This window comes from Eleutherodactylus coqui, chromosome 7, assembly GCF_035609145.1.
Source record: "Eleutherodactylus coqui strain aEleCoq1 chromosome 7, aEleCoq1.hap1, whole genome shotgun sequence".
In the NCBI taxonomy this organism is placed as follows: domain Eukaryota; kingdom Metazoa; phylum Chordata; class Amphibia; order Anura; family Eleutherodactylidae; genus Eleutherodactylus; species Eleutherodactylus coqui.
The window spans coordinates 212,491,733-212,511,657 of NC_089843.1; the positions used below are offsets into that span (position 1 = coordinate 212,491,733).

The following is a 19,925-nucleotide window of genomic DNA, read 5'->3' on the forward strand; positions in this document are numbered from 1 at the left end:
CGCCTGAGCTATAGGCTCCTCACTCAGAAAAAAGAAAACGGTGGGGCGGGCCTGCCCGACTTGTTGCTTTATTACAGAGCCGCAATAGGCAGGACGGTTCTGGACCTCATACACAGGGGGCAGTCCAAACTATGGGTCGAACTGGAGCAGAGCTCAGCCCCCTTTAGGTCGCAGGGCCTCTTCTGGCTCAGAGGAGGCCTAGGCAGAAGAGGTGTCAAGGTCTCACCCTTCATGTGCTCGCTCCTACGCATATGGGACAATTTCGCAAACAAGGGAGGGCTGGTCACTGTCCCGGGCCCCTGGACCCCCCTGGTAGGAAACCCAGACTTCCCCCTGGGAATGGGAGGCCTGCCACTCCTAGAAAACCTGGGAGTCCATCTCCCGAGAATTAAAGATCTACTGTGGGAAGAGGGAATCAGACCCCTGAACTTGCTAGTGGGAGATGGGGGGGCCGTGACGGGTGCGTGGTTCCAATACCTGCAGCTCTGCCACTTCATTAGAGCACAAGGTCCAGTCTCGGAGCTGACTGTCCCTCCCACCCCGTTCGAAGAGATGTGTGTAAAACCCCGGGAGTCGAGAGGCGAAATCTCCGTGGTCTATGGTATGTTGCTGGCCGGGGGGACCTGGGACTTGAGAGAGGGCTGCCGTAGGGCATGGGAGAAGGAGTTGGGACAGACCCTCTCTGACGAGGAGTGGGCTAAGGGCACCAATATGACCCACAGAATGTCGGTCTCGGGCAGGCACCACGAGCTAAATTATAAGCTCTTCACGAGGTGGTACCGCACCCCAGCATCACTAGCAAGAATATACCCTGACGCCTCAGCAACGTGCTGGAGATGCAAGGGGGAGACAGGATCACTCACACATATATGGTGGTCGTGCCCAGGGATCAGAGTTCTGTGGTCAGAGATTCAGGCCCTATACAACACCCTTAAAAAAAGCTCACTAGACCTCACCCCAAAAACTGCTCTTCTCTCAGTCATGCCGAGTTCCATCGCGGCTAGTAAAAAAGACATCTTGAGATTCTTTCTTTTAGCCATGAGAACAGTGATTCCTCGACTCTGGAAATCTCAGACGTCGCCGACACGCCTGAACTGGTCAACAGCCCTAGAGGATATTCGATACATGGAGGAGCTGAGAGCCAAAGACGACGACAAATGGTCCAAATACTACGCCCTATGGGAGGTATGGATGACGTTCCGTGGTTCCCCCAGGTTCAAACAATGGCTTCAGCATGGGGCCCTGCCCATTTAAAACAAACACACAAACCCCGATAAGGGCATACCTCCGAGACGCTACCTTTCTCTTACCCTATCTTTTCTCTCCCTTTTGCTCTCCACTCACTTCCACTCCCCCCCACCCTAACCCACCCCCCTTCTAAATGTAACCTTGGTCGCTCTTTCCTGCTCCCCGTCCTCCCTTACCCCACAGTGCTCTTTTCCTTTACACTACATTACCTAGGAGCCGAGGCCCACCTTGAGCTGCTCCGGCACATACGTATTCCTTAAGGCGTCAACATCCAACAAGTGACGCACATAGTTTAATAAACCCAAGTTAAGTGTATCGACGTTACTTGGCTATCAACTTTAAACTCTGAAGCCTAGCGACATTTAACCAAGTGGCAGAACTTGAGGAGACACGGTTGTCTCATATACAGCTGCCCACACACACGGTTCTCCTGTTGGGTCACTGAAGTGACCATCGTAAATGCTACCACTACTTTTCCAAACGAACACGTTAATTAGACTTTGAGGCTTGTTAATTTGAATGTCACTTTACTGGTTTTCTTATTGTAAAATCTCAATAAACATATTTTGAAACTAAAGGGGTTGTCCCGCGCCGAAACGTTTTTGTTTTTTTTTTCAATAGCCCCCCCCCGTTCGGCGCGAGACAAACCCGATGCAGGGATAAAAAAAACAAAAAACGGGTAGTACTTACCCGAATCCCCGCGCTCCGGTGACTTCTTACTTACCTTGTGAAGATGGCCGCCGGGATCTTCACCCTCGGTGGATCGCAGGTCTTCTGTGCGGTCCATTGCCGATTCCAGCCTCCTGATTGGCTGGAATCGGCACACGTGACGGGGCGGAGCTACGAGGAGCCGCTCTCTGGCACGAGCGGCCCCATTCAGAAGACAGGACTGCGCAAGCGCGTCTAATCGGGCAATTAGACGCTGAAGATTAGGCGGGCTCCATGGAGACAGGGACGCTAGCAACGGAACAGGTAAGTGAATAACTTCTGTATGGCTCATAATTAATGCACAATGTACATTACAAAGTGCATTAATATGGCCATACTGAAGTGTATACCCCCACTTGCTTTCGCGGGACAACCCCTTTAAATCAGCAGTGGGGTGCTTACCAATGGTGGCAGACCACCCAAATGCTCTGGTGGCCAGACTCCAGCACTTACTGTGCTCTTAGAGCAGGAGACAGGGGGAGGAGTCAGAATACCAGCACTGATTCCACACTACTCTGTACAGATACTGAGTGCCTAGTTTGTTCCATTAGATGGGACAAGAAGTGGGGCACAATTATTAAGAGGGGGCACAGATGGGGGACTATTAATAAGCAATGGCCTTATTATTTGATGGGGCCACAGACAGCGTAATATTACTTTGTTGGACAGTATTGCTTAGTGGGGCCACAGAGGGGACATTATTACTAACTATATTTTAAACATTACCTCTGAATTTAGCATGGGTTTTAAATTCAATGACCAAGCGGCCATCCTCCCGAATGTATATTCTTATGATCTGAAGTCTGGCGGACAGGACACTGTCTGTCTGAATTCCTGCATTAAAATACATAAGATTTGGTTACCAAATTAATTCAAAATCTTTCAGTTAAATCATTTAAAACCGACTTGAAGAAGTTATTGATCGGCAGTGTTAAAACGCAAGTAGAAAAGGTCTCAGTATTTCCACCCAGCAACACTTTGAAGTCTGGCAGTTTTAAGTAACAGGATTTATGGCCCATAAATTATGCATCGCTCTATAAAGAAACAAGACAAATTACTCAACACTTCCATCGTTTAAATATGCTATATACTTCTTGTTTGCCTTCAAAATAGTTGCTCCGGTGTGAGCCCGAGCGCTTACCTGTCCTCCAGAGAACCGTATCATAGAAGAAGGAAAATTCCATCTCTGTGTGGTGCTCCAAAGAAGCCCATCCCCTCGGTGCGGTGACATAAATGTAGGACACATAGAGAGGAACGTGAACGGTCAGGAAGGACTGGGCTGAGTCTCGCACCTGCCAAGCATTAGTGCATGAATGAAATATGAAATACATGAGCAATAAATACATTATAGACAAGTATGTCCACTAAACGGAATTGTACTGGAGATGTCTTTGAAAGCCCAGTCATCATTTGCGTTCTTCAAGCATCCAGTAGTATATGAATGATAAAACTATAACCTTATTCAAGCAGCTTCTATTGTATATGCAATAGTCAGCAATAATATTAACCCCTTCCCGCTGCAGTGCGTAAGTTTACGTCCTGGCAGCCTGGTACTTCCCGCAACTGGATGTAAACTTCGTCCTGGAGATAGCGCGGGATCACATATGATCCCGCGCTATCCCACAGCAGGAGCCGGCTGTCAGTCACAGCCGGCGTCCCGCTGCAACAGCGGGGGGGGGGCATCGGAGATGCGACCCCCGCTGTTAACCCCTTCCCTGCCGCGATCTAAGTAGATCGCGGCAAGGAAAGAGTTCACAGAGGGAGCGCACTCCCTTTGTGTCTCCGGCCGGAACTCGCGATGTCATCGCGAGAGCCCGGCCTGTCACCATGGCAACAGGACGCCAGACACTGGCGTCCTGTATTGCCTATGCCTGAGATCGCTGTATAAGCGATAAGGCATGGCAGAGCAGTAGCTCTGCCATGCCTTATGACAGCGATCATAAGGGCAGTGGTTAAAGTCCCTCAGAGGGACGCAAACAGTGTAAGAAAAACAAAGATTAAAAAAATGAATTTAAAAAAATGTTAAAAAAGTAAAAAAAAACATTTTTTTATGCTTTTTCTCAGATTAGCATAAAAAAAGGTAAAAAAAAAATAAAACCCCTCATATTTGGTATTGTCGCGTCCGTAACGATGCGTACAATAAGTTGCACATGCTTTTGAATGTGCACGAAAAAAAAACGCTAAAAAAACGCTAAAAAACTGAGGCAAAATGCTAATTTTTAGCATTTTGCCTCACTAAAAACGCAATAAAAGTGATCAAAAAAGCCGTATGTACCCCAAAATGGTACCAGTAAAAACTACAGCTCGTCTCGCAAAAAATAAGCCCTCACAGAGCGCCATACATCAAAAAATAAAAAAGTTACAGGACTTTGAATGCAGCGATTTCCAAAAAAAAGGGTTTTATTGCAGAAAAGTGGGAAAACCTAAAAAAAATGTAAGAATTTTGGTATCGTTGTAACCGTACCGGTCCGCAGAAAAAATGGAATGTCTCATTTATGCTGCATGATTAACGTTGTAAAAAAAATAAAAAAATCTATGGCAGAATTGATGCGTTTTCTCTCCCTGCTATCATAAAAAAAAATAAAAAAAGTTCTACAATATAGTCTATGTACCCAAAAGTGGCACCGATAAAAACTACAGTTCGCCACGCAAAAAACAAGCCCTCACACGGCCGCGTCGACGGAAAAATAAAAAAGTTATGACTTTTGATAAACGGAGAAGAAAATCCGCCAAAAATTGTTGCGTCCTTAAGCCCAAAATAGGCCGTGTCATGAAGGGGTTAAAACACCTGCTTAATATTGTGTAGGTCAAACATGTGGAGCCAAAAGAGCTCTGACTCATTCATGGACGGACTCCACAAGACCTTCCAAAGGTGTCCTGTGCTAGCTGGCATGAAGAGGTTAGTAGCCCATCCTATTATTCCTGTAAGTTATGAGTTGGCTCAATCACATGGAGATCTAAAGAATTTAGACACACATGTACTTGGCCTTCCACGTGATGTAAAAAAAAAAGTGATTCAGCAGACCTTCTTCCAACGCTCTATGGCCATTGTAGGCATTTTCGGTGGAAGATAAAGATTAGCGTGATTGCTCTATGATGCGCTCCAACTCCTTTCTATCGTAGCCAGCATTAACTTTTTTTCTTTTTTTTAGCAATGTGTGCTATAGTAGATGATGTGTGGGATTAGACCAGATGAGTCAGCCTTCACTTTCCATGTTCATTAGTTAGTATTATGTAGTTTAAAGCGCCATTAATTCCAGGGCGCAGTACATACGAGATGCTAAATTTTTGAAAAAATTAACTCATTTAGAAATTGCGGACAGCAACACATTTAAAAAAAGTTGGGACAGGATTAACAAAAGGCTGGAAAAGAACAAGGCACTAATGAAAAACAGATGAAAGGTCAATTTTCTACTAATAAAATGTTAGAGAGGCAGAGTCTCAGAAGTAAACATGATCAGAGCTTCACCAATCTGTGCATATAAAGATTGTGGAACAATTTCAGAAAAATATTCCTCAACATAAAAGTGTGAAAACTTTGAATATCTCACCATCTACAGTACCAATCATCATCAAAAGATTCAGAGTATCTGAAGAAATTCATGTGCACAAGGGCAGAGACGTAACTTGAAGCTCCTGTGCCCCAATGCAAAACATTAACAGGGCCCCCAACTATAATGCTTTATTCATAGTACTGGGTTCCCTATATGGAGAAGAGAGGCCTTATGGTCCCCCTAAGGCTCCTGGGCCCGGGTGCGACCGCATCCCCTATGGTTACACCAGTGCACAAGGGACAACGTCGACTGTCAATATTGGATGCTTGCGATCTTCGGCCCCTCAGGCATCACTGCATTAAAAACAGGCATGATTCTGTAATGCCAATCATTGCTTGGGCTTCATGAATACTTCCAGAAGTCATTGTCTGTGAACACAGATCGCCGTGCAATCCACTAATGCAAGTTAAAACTGCATCATGCAAAGAACAAGCCATATAACACAGAAATGCTGGCATCTTCTCTGGGCCAAAGCTTATATTTATGGTTATGTGAGATTTCCAAATCATTACAATCTTTTTTTTTCTTTACATTACTTAACATTTTACATAGTGTCCCAACTATTTAGGAATGTGGGTTATAGAAAAATCAGTGGAATTCAAAGATATAATAATGATTTTCAAAAAGCCTCAAACACGATGAAGAGTTAAATGTATAAATTCAACACCAGTGTAAACTTTGACTTGATCAAGTGTCACTTTCATCCCTAAACCATTAGAATATGATGACACAATCACACATTACAGAGTAAGTGTGCCATACATAGGTGCACACAAAACCACGCACCCACGTACTTGCACAAAAACGCGTGAATGCAGGTCCGTGCCCATTGCCTTCAATGGGGCCGTGGCTGCTGCCGGTGGCCCCATTGAAAACAGTGGGCTGCCGGTAACCCCTGCAGTACGATTTTTGGGGAAGGGCTTGAAATATAAGCCCTTCTCTGAAAATCATCCCTGGTTTGTGTAAAAAAAACAAAAAACTATGTTCAGCGACAAGTGGGCTCCCTGCATGGAATAAAGAATCCCCTACCACAGATAACACTGTATTGACACGCACCACGGACCTATGGTGAACGCATGTCCTATGTCTTGCAGGTACGTGCGTTTGCATGCCTGTAAAACACGGACATGTGAACACACCATAGGGAACCAATGGTTTTAATAGATGCGTAGTTTTGTGCGCACCCATTGCTCGTCTGAAAGCACCCTAAATCTGCAGCAAAGAGCACACCAAAATGTGCATGCAACTTTGTTGCAGCTTTTGGGGTAGATTTTATGAACTTCAGTTCAATGAATGAATTCCACTGCAAAAGTCCATTACTACTAAATACTCACCTGAAAATCAGCGGTCACAGCTCCACCGCAGACGTCAATGAGTTCCGTCATGTCATAATACGCATCAAACGTCCAAATGCAACTCTTCAGGTTGAGATGTTTATACAACTGAACTGTCTTTGGTTCTCGGACATTGGGATTGAATTGGTAAGGACGATCATAACCTGGACCAACCGCAATACTGTCATATGTCACCTCGTCCAAGAACCCAGCTTCTGCAAACACAATGTAGGGAGAAATCACTGCAGATTTTCTTAGAATATTTCCAGTATGTAGGTTGTATTCTGCATACAATTCATGAAGGTATGTAGATACTTTAACATCTGCCCAAGATCCTCTAAATTTAGTCTAAAAGCAGAATGTCAGACACCTATCAACACAGACTTGGTAACTACCGTGTTTCCCAGGAAAGAAAATTACCTCTAAAATAAGCCCTACCTTGATTTTCAGGGGAGGGAGGGCTCGAAATATAGACCCTACAATGAAAATAAGCCCTAGGTACACTAGATGAAAAACAAAACAGTACTTACATACCCCTGGTCTTCGCATTTCTGGCAGGCTTCCTTGCAGTTCTCTGCCCCAACAGAAGATTGCTTGCTGGTAACGGGGTTTGAATGGCTGTGATTGGTTCATTGAGCGCCGCAGTGAATGGCTGAGCCACGGCGCTTGAGAACCAATCAGAGCAATCACTTGCTGGAGGCGGGGTTTACAAACCCTGTTACTAGCAAGCGATCTTTTGTCAGCACTTAGAACTGCAAGGAAGCCTGCCGAAACTGCTGAGACCAGCGGGAGGGACCTGGGCGGTACCTGCTAGAAGAGTATGCTAATGCATCCCCCAAAAATAAGACCCTGTGCCTCTTTTGGGGCAAAAATTAATATAAGACAGGGAAACACGGTTATATAAGATGAGAAGCTCTGCTTTTAGTACAATTTTAAACAAAAAAATGACTAAAAACTTGTATTTCGTACAACGACATCATGTAACAGAAGTGAGCAAGATACAATCTAGCTTAATAAGTTATATTAAATATAATAAGCCCAAAACCTGAAATGCCTTTCAGATCACGGATGGTGACAAGATTGGAGCACACATGTTGATGACGATAAACAGACTCAGAAAGCAAGAAGTGAAGGTTATGGAGCGGCATTGTAGAGATAAGCGGCAGCATGCCGTCCTGATGGGGAATCTGTACCGAGATGTGAATCCTGAAAATAGAAATAATAGGGGAGATTTATCAACGGAGACTTAGCATAAAAAAGGTGCAAATTGTGGCGCAAACTCCTCTTGCACAAAAAATTGTGACTTTTGGAAATCTACACAAGTTAACACCAGCTTTATGGAATATGGGCGTGGATTATCAGGGGGGGGGGGCAAATATCGTCCCCGGCCCAACAGCTTTAAGTATAGCTTACATTAGAAACTACCATTGAACTATACCAGTAATCTACTGCAGCTCAAAGTTGGCACAGATTTGTGTTTAGTGGCACCAAAAGCCCAAGATACGTCTAATATAACCAAAAGGCATGGAAACCCACGCAAATACAGGGAGAACATACAAACTTTATGCAGATGTTTGGCCCTAAGAACGCAGTACTGCAAGGCAGTCAGTACTGCAAATACTGCAAGGTCCTTTTCTGCAGGCACATTCCCTTTAAAAACACAACAGGAGCTTCCTATTTCCTGCTGTTCAGGTGTGCCAAAACATGGACTGAATAAACTAACTTTGTATAGACTACTGTCTACCAATGGAGCAATCTGAAAGCTTGTATCTATCTATCTATATGTAAAGACGAGAGCCCTCACTGACTGACTGACTGACTTGCCACTAATTCTCCAACTTCCCGATGTCGCAGAAACATGAAATTTGGCAAAAGCATAAATTATGTCCAAAATAGGAAATGTTAATGAGTCCCAACTCGATTATTCAATTTTAGCCCAAAAAAACTAGCGGCCAAATTTTACGTACGTAATCGAATTCTCTCACTTCCCGATGTCATAGAAATTGAAATTTGGCACAAGCATTGATTATGTCATAAATAGGAAAATTTAATGGGTCCCAACTCGATTATTCAATTCTAAGCGCAAAAGAATTAGTGTCCAAATTTTACGTATGAAATCTAATTCTCTCACTTCCCAATGTCATTTTATATTAAGGAAACGTCGCATGGTTGCCTCCACGTGGTGTTTCCTGGGTAACGCAAAGAACCATGCAAAATGGTGAACATATGTTTTTCTTCAGTATCTCTAAAGTAACCACGACTTCATAAGATTTTCCGTGTGAATACCAGATAAACACCAGTACCAAATTAACTCGGGCGAAGCCGGGTATATCAGCTAGTAAAAGCATATGTGGAATGTATGATGAGGATTATCCGTTCAGTCGGTCACTTTATGGACCATGCTTTCCTATCCATATGCATATTTGTATCCGCTTTGATCGCTTACAGCCAGTGTGTTCTTTGGCTTCTTCTTCTTGAGCCCCTAACTGAGCCGAGCAGCAATGTTGTTTCCAGAGAACTGGCTCATGAGGTCTCAAAATATGAGAGCCGCTGTTTGGTGATTTTGCCCTCTTATGATACTTTTGGTTCGATACCCTCTAGGCCAATCTTCTTAGTGACCATTGCCGACCATGGTATATGTAGCATTCTTCTCCAGCACCATAGTTCAAAAGTAGCAATTTTCCTTCTATCTGCCTTCATGAGTGTCCAACTTTTGCATGCGTATATGGAGACCAGAAACATAAATATAGTATGTGAACAGTAAATCCAAAATGAATCAGGAGCATCATCGTTATAATATTTGTACCATCACATGCTCCCACAAATGGATTTTTACATTATATATATATATATATATATATATATATATATATATATATATATATATATAATCGTCTGTTGTGGCTTGGGTATATGAACAGCACCTCATCTACCGGGTCTATTGACACCAAGCAGAATTCTCAAATCAATCTTATTATTAATTGCGGTACTTCTACCTGTTGTGTTTGCAATTACTTGCACTGACTGTGAACTTAAAGGGGTTGTCCCGCGCCGAAACGGGGTTTTTTTTTTCAATAGCCCCCCCGTTCGGTGCGAGACAAACCCGATGCATGTGTTGAAAAAAAAAACGGATAGTACTTACCCGAATCCCCGCGCTCCGGTGACTTCTTACCTACCTTGCAAAGATGGCCGCCGGGATCTTCACCCTCGGTGGACCGCAGGTCTTCTGTGCGGTCCATTGCCGATTCCAGCCTCCTGATTGGCTGGAATCGGCACACGTGACGGGGCGGAGCTACGAGGAGCAGCTCTCCAGCACGAGCAGCCCCATTCAACACGGAGAAGACCGGACTGCGCAAGCGTGTCTAATCGGGCGATTAGACGCTGAAAATTAGACGGCACCATGGAGACGGGGACGCTAGCAACGAAACAGGTAAGTGAATAACTTCTGTATGGCTCATATTTAATGCACGATGTACATTACAAAGTGCATTAATATGGCCATACAGAAGTGTATACCCCCACTTTGTTTCGCGGGACAACCCCTTTAAGTCTATTGGCTATACCTTACGGCCATTACAGAAACTAATTGGAGGAGATATTTCTGATAGAAGCAATCCAAGCACCCATAAAAGGTCTTGTATCTAAACATTTTATTCCTCCACATTAGGAGAATATACACAATACAGCAGTCTCAGGTATTGAAAAAGTCCATTAAGGAGCGGAGACTGGGAACATAAGGTCAATAATGAAGCCTAATGCATAATCATCCTCAATATAAGATGCCTTAGAGGCTTTAATCTTCAGCCAAATTTAATATATATTTATTAACACATTCTATATAGGATTTGGCTATTGGTATACTATATGCATGTATAAGAGCCTTCAGTTTGCACTACTGATAGACATCCCTCCAAGGCTAACTTATACAATCCAGCTTGTGGTATACCTGAGCAGCAGAAAGTAGGAAGCTGATCTTGTGTTTTTAAATCTTGGTCTTAGTGCGGCCCGGTTAATCTCCTTTATGAGTAATGGCTCTTTTAAACGGGACGACCTGTCGGACGCAGAAGCCCAACAGGTTGTCCCAGTGATAATCGTTCCTGTACTTTTAAATGGGAACGAGTGTCGCTCAGTAAATCGGACTGGGGATCGTTCCGGCCCGCCCGCCTCCATTCACAGTAAGCAGGCAGTGATTCAGAAGTGAACCACTGCTTGCTTACATGGGCTGATCCAGCTTTCAGTTTTCCGCATGCAGAAACTGGATGACGAACGGGAAGAAAACGAATTCTCTTTCATCGTTCAGACGGGGCGTGCATTTACACTGAACGGTAATCATTCAGATTCCCACTGAATGTGAATGATTCATCGGCCCGTGTAAAAGGGCCCTAGGAGTCATCTGCTTTAGGTCTGAAAAGCATGATAGAACTGTCCAGTGTTTACCCCGCTGATTGATTTTATGTGCGCTTTTTTATGGTATACGGAAAATTTGCAGTAATAGCGTACATTTTTAGGACAAGCTCCGTTCCTTTTGCAGGAAAAAGCCATTACAGTTCTACTTCAAATGGCTGTCGCTCTGTATTTATCCAGGCGACCAACATGCTAAGATGCCTGGCCTTAAAATGACACCAAAAGCACATTCATAGCCCTTACAGGACCGCAGCTACAGCCATTTCAAATTGAGTCAGGAATACTGAATTTACAGCGGTCATTTCAGTTAGTGTGTGCAGAGCAGAGAGACAGGGGGACAAGCCTGCAGCAGAGAGGATTTGTGATTCTCCTGTATATCTCCCTACCCCAGGGAAGGGTGGAAATTCACTTTTGTTCATGCTATCGCCCCCTAATCAATCAGAGAGCATATTTGTTCTCCAATTGTCCCATATGGGGTTTTTCCCTGAAATGATGAGGACTTGCTCATCTAATCACTCCTCTACGCCGTTCTACCCCACAGATACTGCAGTCATTGCTGTCCATGGTACCTAAACTTAAGTTTATGCCCTTATACAAGGCTTTAAATATTGAGAAAAATGGAAAGAACAAAACAAAATCCTACACATAATTGGGTTAAAAGGGAAATGTAACAAATCCCCTAATGGCAAACATCACTTCTGAAGTAACTCATGGGTAGGAGCTATAGGTAAATGAGAGAGTCGTTTTGTTGGAAGATTCCGGCCCCATGGTTCCTTTCACATAACCTGGATATTATAAGTCACAGGGTTTCCTGACAATACACGGCACCATAATATGGCTATTACTGTTAGTACAGTTACCTTCTTCATATGGGCCAATGTAGCAGTTACCATCATCACGCATAACTTACCTGTTGGGATGTTCTTTGTGTTTAACGTCCAGATACTTCAGAGTTGCAATAAATGATTGAGCCTGGAAGCCTCTGGCAGTGCCGGCCACCACTGGAGTGTGGCATATGGCGCTGTCCGTTCCAATCGTCACTATATTGCTTCGCAGCGGTGTTCCCACATGGCCAGCTTTATCCACGGCTTTTGCAACACAACGAACATGGAAACGTCTGCTGAAATAAATACTATCCAGCACCTAGTCAGCACAACAAAGGAGAACAGATGGATGACAAGGAAGACTTCTGACTAATCTTTTTATGATCACTTAAAAGTGGGATTACTTTTATGACAACTGGTTACTTTTTATGCTCTATTACTTATCGAGTACTTGGAAGATTACCTGGTTGTTTAGTTTCATATAGGTCACATGTAGAGATGAGCGAGCATACTCGGTAAGGCGATATACTCGAGAGAGCATCGCCTTATTCGAGTACCTGCTGCCTCGTCTCAAGATTCGAGGGGGGGGGGGGGGCGCAGAGGGGATCGGAGAGAGAGAGAGACATACAGACAGAGAGACAGAGAGAGAGAGAGAGAGATCTCTCTCACTATCCTCCCCACTCCCCCTCGCTGCCCCCGACCCGCGCGAATCTTCAGGGACGAGCCAGCAGGTACTCGAAAAAGGCGATGCCCTCTCGAGTATATCGCCTTACGAAGTATGCTCACTCATCTCTAGTGACATGTCATTGGTTTCATTATTTCCAGCAAGTACTCACCATGTGATTGACACCAGTGAAAGGAGTGGTATCCGTTATTGTCTCGAAGGGAGATCTTGCCCCGTTAGAATCGGTGGGTGCTGCTACTTCCCAGCTGAATACTATAGTGGATTGGTTAATGCCAGCCTCCTCACACCGTTCCTTCATTAGAGAGTATCTTGGAAAGTGTGGGTCACATGAAGTGACACATATAAGTGGGTACCCAGGAGATGGAGATTTCTTTGCGCCCTCCTTAGTAACCTCCTCCACATGGTCATAGTCAGCCAGGGATACAACCTAAAGGTACAAAAGAACCCACATCATTTTCATGCTTCTATTGGATACGATAGACATGGACACTTTCTCCCATAGTATAAGATGAGTTATATCACTCTGTAATTGTGGTATATAGGCAGCATTGCTGGGAATAAGACGATAAAGTGAATGCATAAAAATGGTGAAATATTAATAAGTCAGAAGTTAGAGCAATTGGGAAAGTTTGGAGATTATTTCTTAACTTCTTGCAGCATGTTTTGTTGTGGTGGCCATTTTTACAGAAGTGACAACTGGAATTATAAATTGTCACTTTGCTACTAATTGACCATGATAACAAAGTGCCAGTTGATTGTCATTTTTTAAGAAGTGAATTCAAAGCTGACAACCAATATGGCTGCACTTCCTGTTGTCACTTTTGCTAAAGTGTCCATCATTACAAAACCCCCTCAGGGTCAGCAATGGGCAAAATACAAGTATTCATTTTCTTTAAAAGCACAAAAGAATCACCTTCATAGTGTACACTGGTATTATTGTACCTTGACGCCACCAGGAAGCTAGGGGTTTGACAGGGGGAACGCCCCTCTCACACCCCTAGCTCCCAATAGGCTGATGTCCCAAGGGTCCTGGCAGCACAATGTGCATTGCTTGTTGGATACCGTGGGCGGTTAGGGTTAGGGATGATGTACCTTTTAGGCTTACATAATTAGTTGTGAAAAATTCCATGTTATTTACAACGAATAATGTAAGGCTGAAAGGTACATCATCCCTAAACCTAACCGTCCACGGCAGCCAACAAGAAATACACAGGATGCAGCAAGATTGGATATTCGTCCGCTGCCGTGAAGGACAGAAGGGAGAGCCGGGGAGCCACAGAGATGAGCCAGGACAGGAGATTTCACGTTGGCTGTGAGCGGGAAGAAGGCAGAGCAGCATGGACAGCCGGTGACAGAAACGTCTGCAGCGGGGAGCACAGGCACCAGCTGGGACCATAGCCACAGACACCTAACTGCAAGTAGGGGGGATTACAGGGCCGGCCACCAAAGTGCAGGCGTGGGGAGCTTTTTTAGCAGTCGCAGAGGCGGGAGGGGAGATGCTGCTGTGGGGAACAGTATTAGCAGGTGGGTAGCTGGCCGCTGGGAACTGTATTATGAGCAGGGGAGCCGGCTGCAGAGAGCACTATTAACACACTGGGAGCCAGGAGGGGAGACCAGGAGCGGGGATTACAGCACAGGAGATGACAAAACAGGAGCATAACATTGTATTAAAAGGGGACAAGATAATTATACTTACCAGCCAGAACCTGCAGCCGGGCCTTCTCTGCAGCCAATGAGCTTCTGGAGGCGTCACCAGGCAGTCAGTCTTGTCTCCACCAGGACTTCCTGGTGGAGTCAAGATACAATAATACCGTGTACACTTGCAACAACACAGCACATTAATACTGTTTCAAGAGAAGTAACAATTGACGAACTGCATCAAGTGGAAAATAATGTCTGCATAAAGCCAAATGCCCCGACTTTAACAAGCTGTAAAGTTTCAGCCATTTTAATTATCAATGATAAAAGTCATTTCATGTGATTATTTCATGAAGGTATTGAATTTTGAAGATAGGCAATAAATGCAACAGACAGCATATTAAAGCTCTAGCAATTTTTCTCAAATTGATATATATACTGAGAGGAAAATACATTCATTTTAATTACCTCTGGTGCAGCTAATGACTCAGATCTAACTGCACAGTGAATTCGGATTTTTTTTTACGAGCGATTCGCATTTCCGTAATAGTACAAGATTTATTGGCCACTGTAGGTAGTCGGAGAATAACTCTTCTTCACAAAATAAAACCAAACGAGCAAACAAAAACAACATGTAAACTCTGGGTTGTAGAAAATCTCCATGAGCGCCGCACAGCTCAGGGCTAAAGGTCTGCCAGTAGTGCAAAGTTTGCCTTCTGATTTCCTGCACATATGGTGGCAGCAGTAACCGCTTTTATAGGATACCTGACCTGAGTCATGCTTAGATTAATGAACTCTGTATGTTTCTAGCACTAAGACAGAGTTCATAACAGAAATAAAGGACACTAAGGGCTCATGCCCACAGCCGTGCCAGGCTCCGCAAGTGGAATACCGCAGCGGAGTTGGTCACGGCGCCCCCCAAAGACACCATACTCACCTCCGGATCCGCAGCGTAGCTCCCACATGACACTGCCATCACGTATGCGCAGTACAGCGCATGACGCGCCAGTGGTGTCACATGACACACCGGCGGTGTCACATGACGCGGCCGGCGGTGTCACATGACGCGGCCGGCGGTGTCGCATGACGCGGCCGGCGGTGTCGCATGACGCGGCCGGCGGTGAGCGGGACGCGTATTCACGCTATACTTCCACTGTGCTACAGCGGAAGTATAGTGTGATGTGCGGCTTCCATTGACTACAATGGAAGCCGTCCGCACTTATTTCCGCGGACATGCCAAGGGTAATTTCACGCTGCGGAATTCCGTGGTGGAATTCTGCAGCGTATACATTCAGCTAATAGGTTCAATAGAAGCTAATAGCTGCAGTGAAACGCCGCGGATTTCCAGCCGTGGGCATTAGCCCTAAACCTAGAAATCAGTCAGTTAGGCCGGTCTCATGTGTGTTGGTAGCTCCGGGAGGTTCTGTCGCAGATCCGGCTGAAAATACCGGAAGAAGTGTTGCATGCAGAGCTGCTTCTTCCATCCAAAAGTCAGGCGGAAGGTGGGTGAACCCCCTTATAGTCAATAGGGTCTGTCCGGTGCTCTTCGGTTCCATTCAGGGACTGAGCTGTTCGGCCACGGGGGTTCCCCTTTCATGCTTCCCGAACTGAGCAGGAAAGCACAATTCCTGCCACAGATGTGAAACCACCCTTAATCAGAAAGCCAATAAATTAGTAGATATTGCTCAGTCTGAAGGTCCTTCTGTATATGCTCACACTCTTGCAGAAATCTGGCAAATAAAACGGGTCCATCAGCTTCTAGCCAGTCAGAGAAGGACTCTGCTCCTCAGAAATTGGTAAGATCTGAAACTGAGAATATGGGGTAGAGGGCATAGAATAAAGGATCGAAGTTAAACACCTTATACACCTAGATGCTCCTAGATATAAGTCATTTAGGGAGCTGTGCATAGAACACAATTAACTGACGTCACATTTCTTCCCATACGCCCAAGTACGGGACTTCCTACAGAAGAGACTAACCGATATAACAAAGGAGGCAATATCCAACCCCATCGATACACTAGTCAAACATCTCTCACATAAATATTCGATTTCTGTTTTATATAACACATTTAGACAGGGGTGGGTGACGGAGAACAGCTCTAACTGGTTCAAAAAATGGTCCTGCTACCTAAAGGACCCGGAACTTCCCGGGGGGATGATTAAGAGCTGGATCTCTGTGAGAAAGGCGATCTCAAATGAACGGTGGTGGGAAACATATTTTAAAATAATCCACGGAGCAATTTATGGGTTTGACAAATGGCCCAACAAGGCTGCAAGCTTGCCCTAGATGCACCACGCCTAAATCTGATTTCTTACATGGCATTTGGCAATGCCCAAAGATAAGCAGATACTGGGTTGAGATCCAAAAGTTGGTGCAAGACATAGGAATTCAGAACCTGCAATTAACACCACAAGTATTTATACTTCACCAATTTTCAGAACAGATGAGAAAGGTTAATATGACCCATACCATACTCCTGATCGGCAAGAGGTGCCTTCTGAATAACTGGCTACTGCCCAAACCCCCGGGGATAAATGATGTCTTACAACAGTTAAAACGCCTTCTGAAAATGGAAAGACCTGAGATTGAGCGATGTGTGGCATCTCAAGCCCCTAAGTTTTTCGAAAAGTGGAGGAATTTCATGGAAAAATTTCTTGGCCACGGGGAAATTCTGGAATGTATGTCCCAGTTCACCAACACTACTTGGTACCATAATAATGATAATATGAACAGACTAGGCTTATTGAAAGTAACGTGACTGACCGGGGAAGGGAGGAGGAGCTAGGGGGATACGAAGCGGGATAGTTATATTCAGTTGGATGTTATATGTTTATTAATAATGTTGATTAATAAAGGGATATGGAAGGAGGGGGGAAGAGGGGAATAAAATGTTTGAAGACATATAGATGACCGAGAGTTAATGACCTTCACATAAACTATGGAAATTGTTCAGTATTGTATTATAATTAGAGATGAGCGAACGTACTCGTTTTGAGTAATTACTCGATCGAGTACCACCATTTTCGAGTACTTCAGTACTCGGGTGAAAAGATTCGGGGGGCGCCGGGGGGCGGGGAGAGGCGTGGTGGCGCGGGGGGTAGCAGTGTGGAACAGGGGGGAGCCCTCTCTCTCTCCCTCTCCCCCCCACTCCCCGCTGCAATCCCCCACTCACCCACGGCGCCCCCCGAATTTTTTCGCCCGAGTACGGAAGTACTCGAAAATCGCGGTATTCGGGCGAAAAAGGGGCGTGGCCGAGCAGGTTCGCTCATCTCTAATTATAATCAATCACTGCAATTTATCTGTAAAAGTAATGTACGGTCTTCTTTTTGAGTTCTATTTACAATATGTTCATGTTTGAACACCATGAAAATATCAATAAAAACGAGATATTAAAAGAATGAAGGATCGCCATTTTGTTTTTCAGCTTTTGGGACATGGCATCAACAAACAAGAGGCGGGCATCAAGGAGTTTGCAGTATTTAGTGTCAAGACATATTTTTATGATGCATCCTCTAATCTGGTACATGTTATGGTTATAACAGGCTGACGAATTTCTGTTTCCTGCGATAGAAGTCGCAATACTAAACAGGACGTTTATTGGTGGGCATATTGTTTCTGTTGTTCTTTTTTTTTTAGAATTTCTGCTTTTGGAGTGTAAAATTTACTATATCATTATGCCACGAAAAGGTGTAAATTTTGTGAAAAATTTTTGTTCCATTTATGGTAAAATAACATTTTCGTCACAGAAACGCAATCGGACATCTCTTGTGAAGACTGCCTATCATCATTATTTTGGTATGAAGGCAGGGGACCAGGATAAGTCATGGGCTCCACATACATGTTGCAACTCTTGTTCAGTTAAACTATAAGAATGGCTGAAAAAAAAAACGATCCATGGCTTTTGTTGCGCCTATGGTTTGGCAGGAGCCTACAAACCATACAGATGACGGCTATTTCTGCTTAACTCCGCCTATAAAGGCAGGATTATCAATGAAGAAAACAGAAACAGTTCAATACCCGAATCTTCCATCTGCTATTCGACCTATTCCACATTCAGATAGTTTACCAGTTCCTACTCCACCCCAACATTATGAGCTTGAAGTAGAAAATGAAGAAAGTGTGGAAAAAGAAGAACCCAACAAGCCTTCCAATTCCCATGACCCTGACTTTGAGATAAAAGATGATAAACCGAAGAGACTGAGTGAAGAGGAATTGAGTGATCTCATTCGAAAACCTTGACTTGTCAAAGGAAAAGGTGGAACTTCTAGGGTGTAGACTACAGCAATGGATTCTTCTCCAACGTGACGTCAGGGTCTCACAGTACAGAGAACGTCAGAGGGATCGGCTTCCTTTTTTTGAGAAGAAAACAATCTGGTTGTTTGCTGCGACGTTAATGGCTTGATGAAATGTTTGAATTTGAACCATAATCCAACTGAATGGAGGCCATTCATAGACTCCTCCAAGCTTAGTTTGACAGCTGTATTACTTCACAACGGCTACAGACTTTGTATTATTCCTGTTGGTCCTGCAGTTCACATGAAGGGGACTTATGCAAACATGACAGCCCTCCTTGACTCAATCAAATATGCTGAACACAAGTGGAAAATCTGTGGCGATCTAAAAGTCATCGCTGTACTCTTAGGAATGCAACTGGGGTCACTAAATACTGTTGTATGTGGGACAGTAGGGATAGGAAATCACATTACATTCAAGCCGACTGGCCTGCAAGAAATCTTGACTCTACTGAGCCTCTCGTGGACCTAAAAGATGTTCTTATTCAATCCCTTCATATAAAGTTGGGTTTAATGAAAATGTTGTCAAAGGTATGAACCAGGACGGACAGGCATTTAATACTTAAGAGACAAATCTCCTAGATTGAGTGATGCAAGGGTTAAGGAAGGTATTTTGTTGGGCCACAAATTCGACAACTTGTAAAGGATCCTGTGTTTGACCAAGTTTTGAGGGGAAAAGAAAAGGAAGCTTGGAAGGCCTTAAAGGGGTTGTCCCGCGCCGAAACGGGTTTTTTTTTTTTTCAACAGCCCCCCCCCGTTCGGCGCGAGACAAACCCGATGCAGGGGTTAAACAAGAAAACCGGGCAGTGCTTACCTGAATCCCCGCGCTCCGGTGACTTCTTACTTACCTGCTGAAGATGGCCGCCGGGATCTTCTCCCTCGGTGGACCGCAGGTCTTCTGTGCGGTCCATTGCCGATTCCAGCCTCCTGATTGGCTGGAATCGGCACGTGACGGGGCGGAGCTACAAGGAGCCGCTCTCCGGCACGAGCAGCCCCATTCAGAAGAGAAGAAGACCCGGACTGCGCAAGCGCGTCTAATCTGGCGATTAGACGCTGAAAATTAGACGGCACCATGGAGACGAGGACGCTAGCAACGGAACAGGTAAGTGAATAACTTCTGATAACTTCTGTATGGCTCATAATTAATGCACAATGTACATTACAAAGTGCATTAATATGGCCATACAGAAGTGTATAACCCCACTTGCTTTCGCGGGACAACCCCTTTAAAGGG

The 19,925-nt window shown here is 44.6% G+C and overlaps 1 protein-coding gene across 3 annotated transcripts in view; it reads right to left on the reverse strand.

Annotated features, from left to right (window-relative positions):
* FRAS1 (Fraser extracellular matrix complex subunit 1) overlaps positions 1–19,925 on the reverse strand; it is a 489,520-nt gene that overhangs the window by 13,675 nt on the left and 455,920 nt on the right. For all 3 annotated transcript variants that reach the window (XM_066574335.1, XM_066574336.1, XM_066574334.1), the window contains 6 exons: positions 12,909–13,184; positions 12,159–12,391; positions 7,890–8,050; positions 6,845–7,059; positions 3,098–3,248; positions 2,683–2,790 (listed from right to left, as the gene is read on the reverse strand). In XM_066574335.1, coding sequence (XP_066430432.1) covers positions 2,683–2,790; positions 3,098–3,248; positions 6,845–7,059; positions 7,890–8,050; positions 12,159–12,391; positions 12,909–13,184 — 1,144 coding nt within the window. The remainder of the gene's footprint in view (positions 1–2,682; positions 2,791–3,097; positions 3,249–6,844; positions 7,060–7,889; positions 8,051–12,158; positions 12,392–12,908; positions 13,185–19,925) is intronic.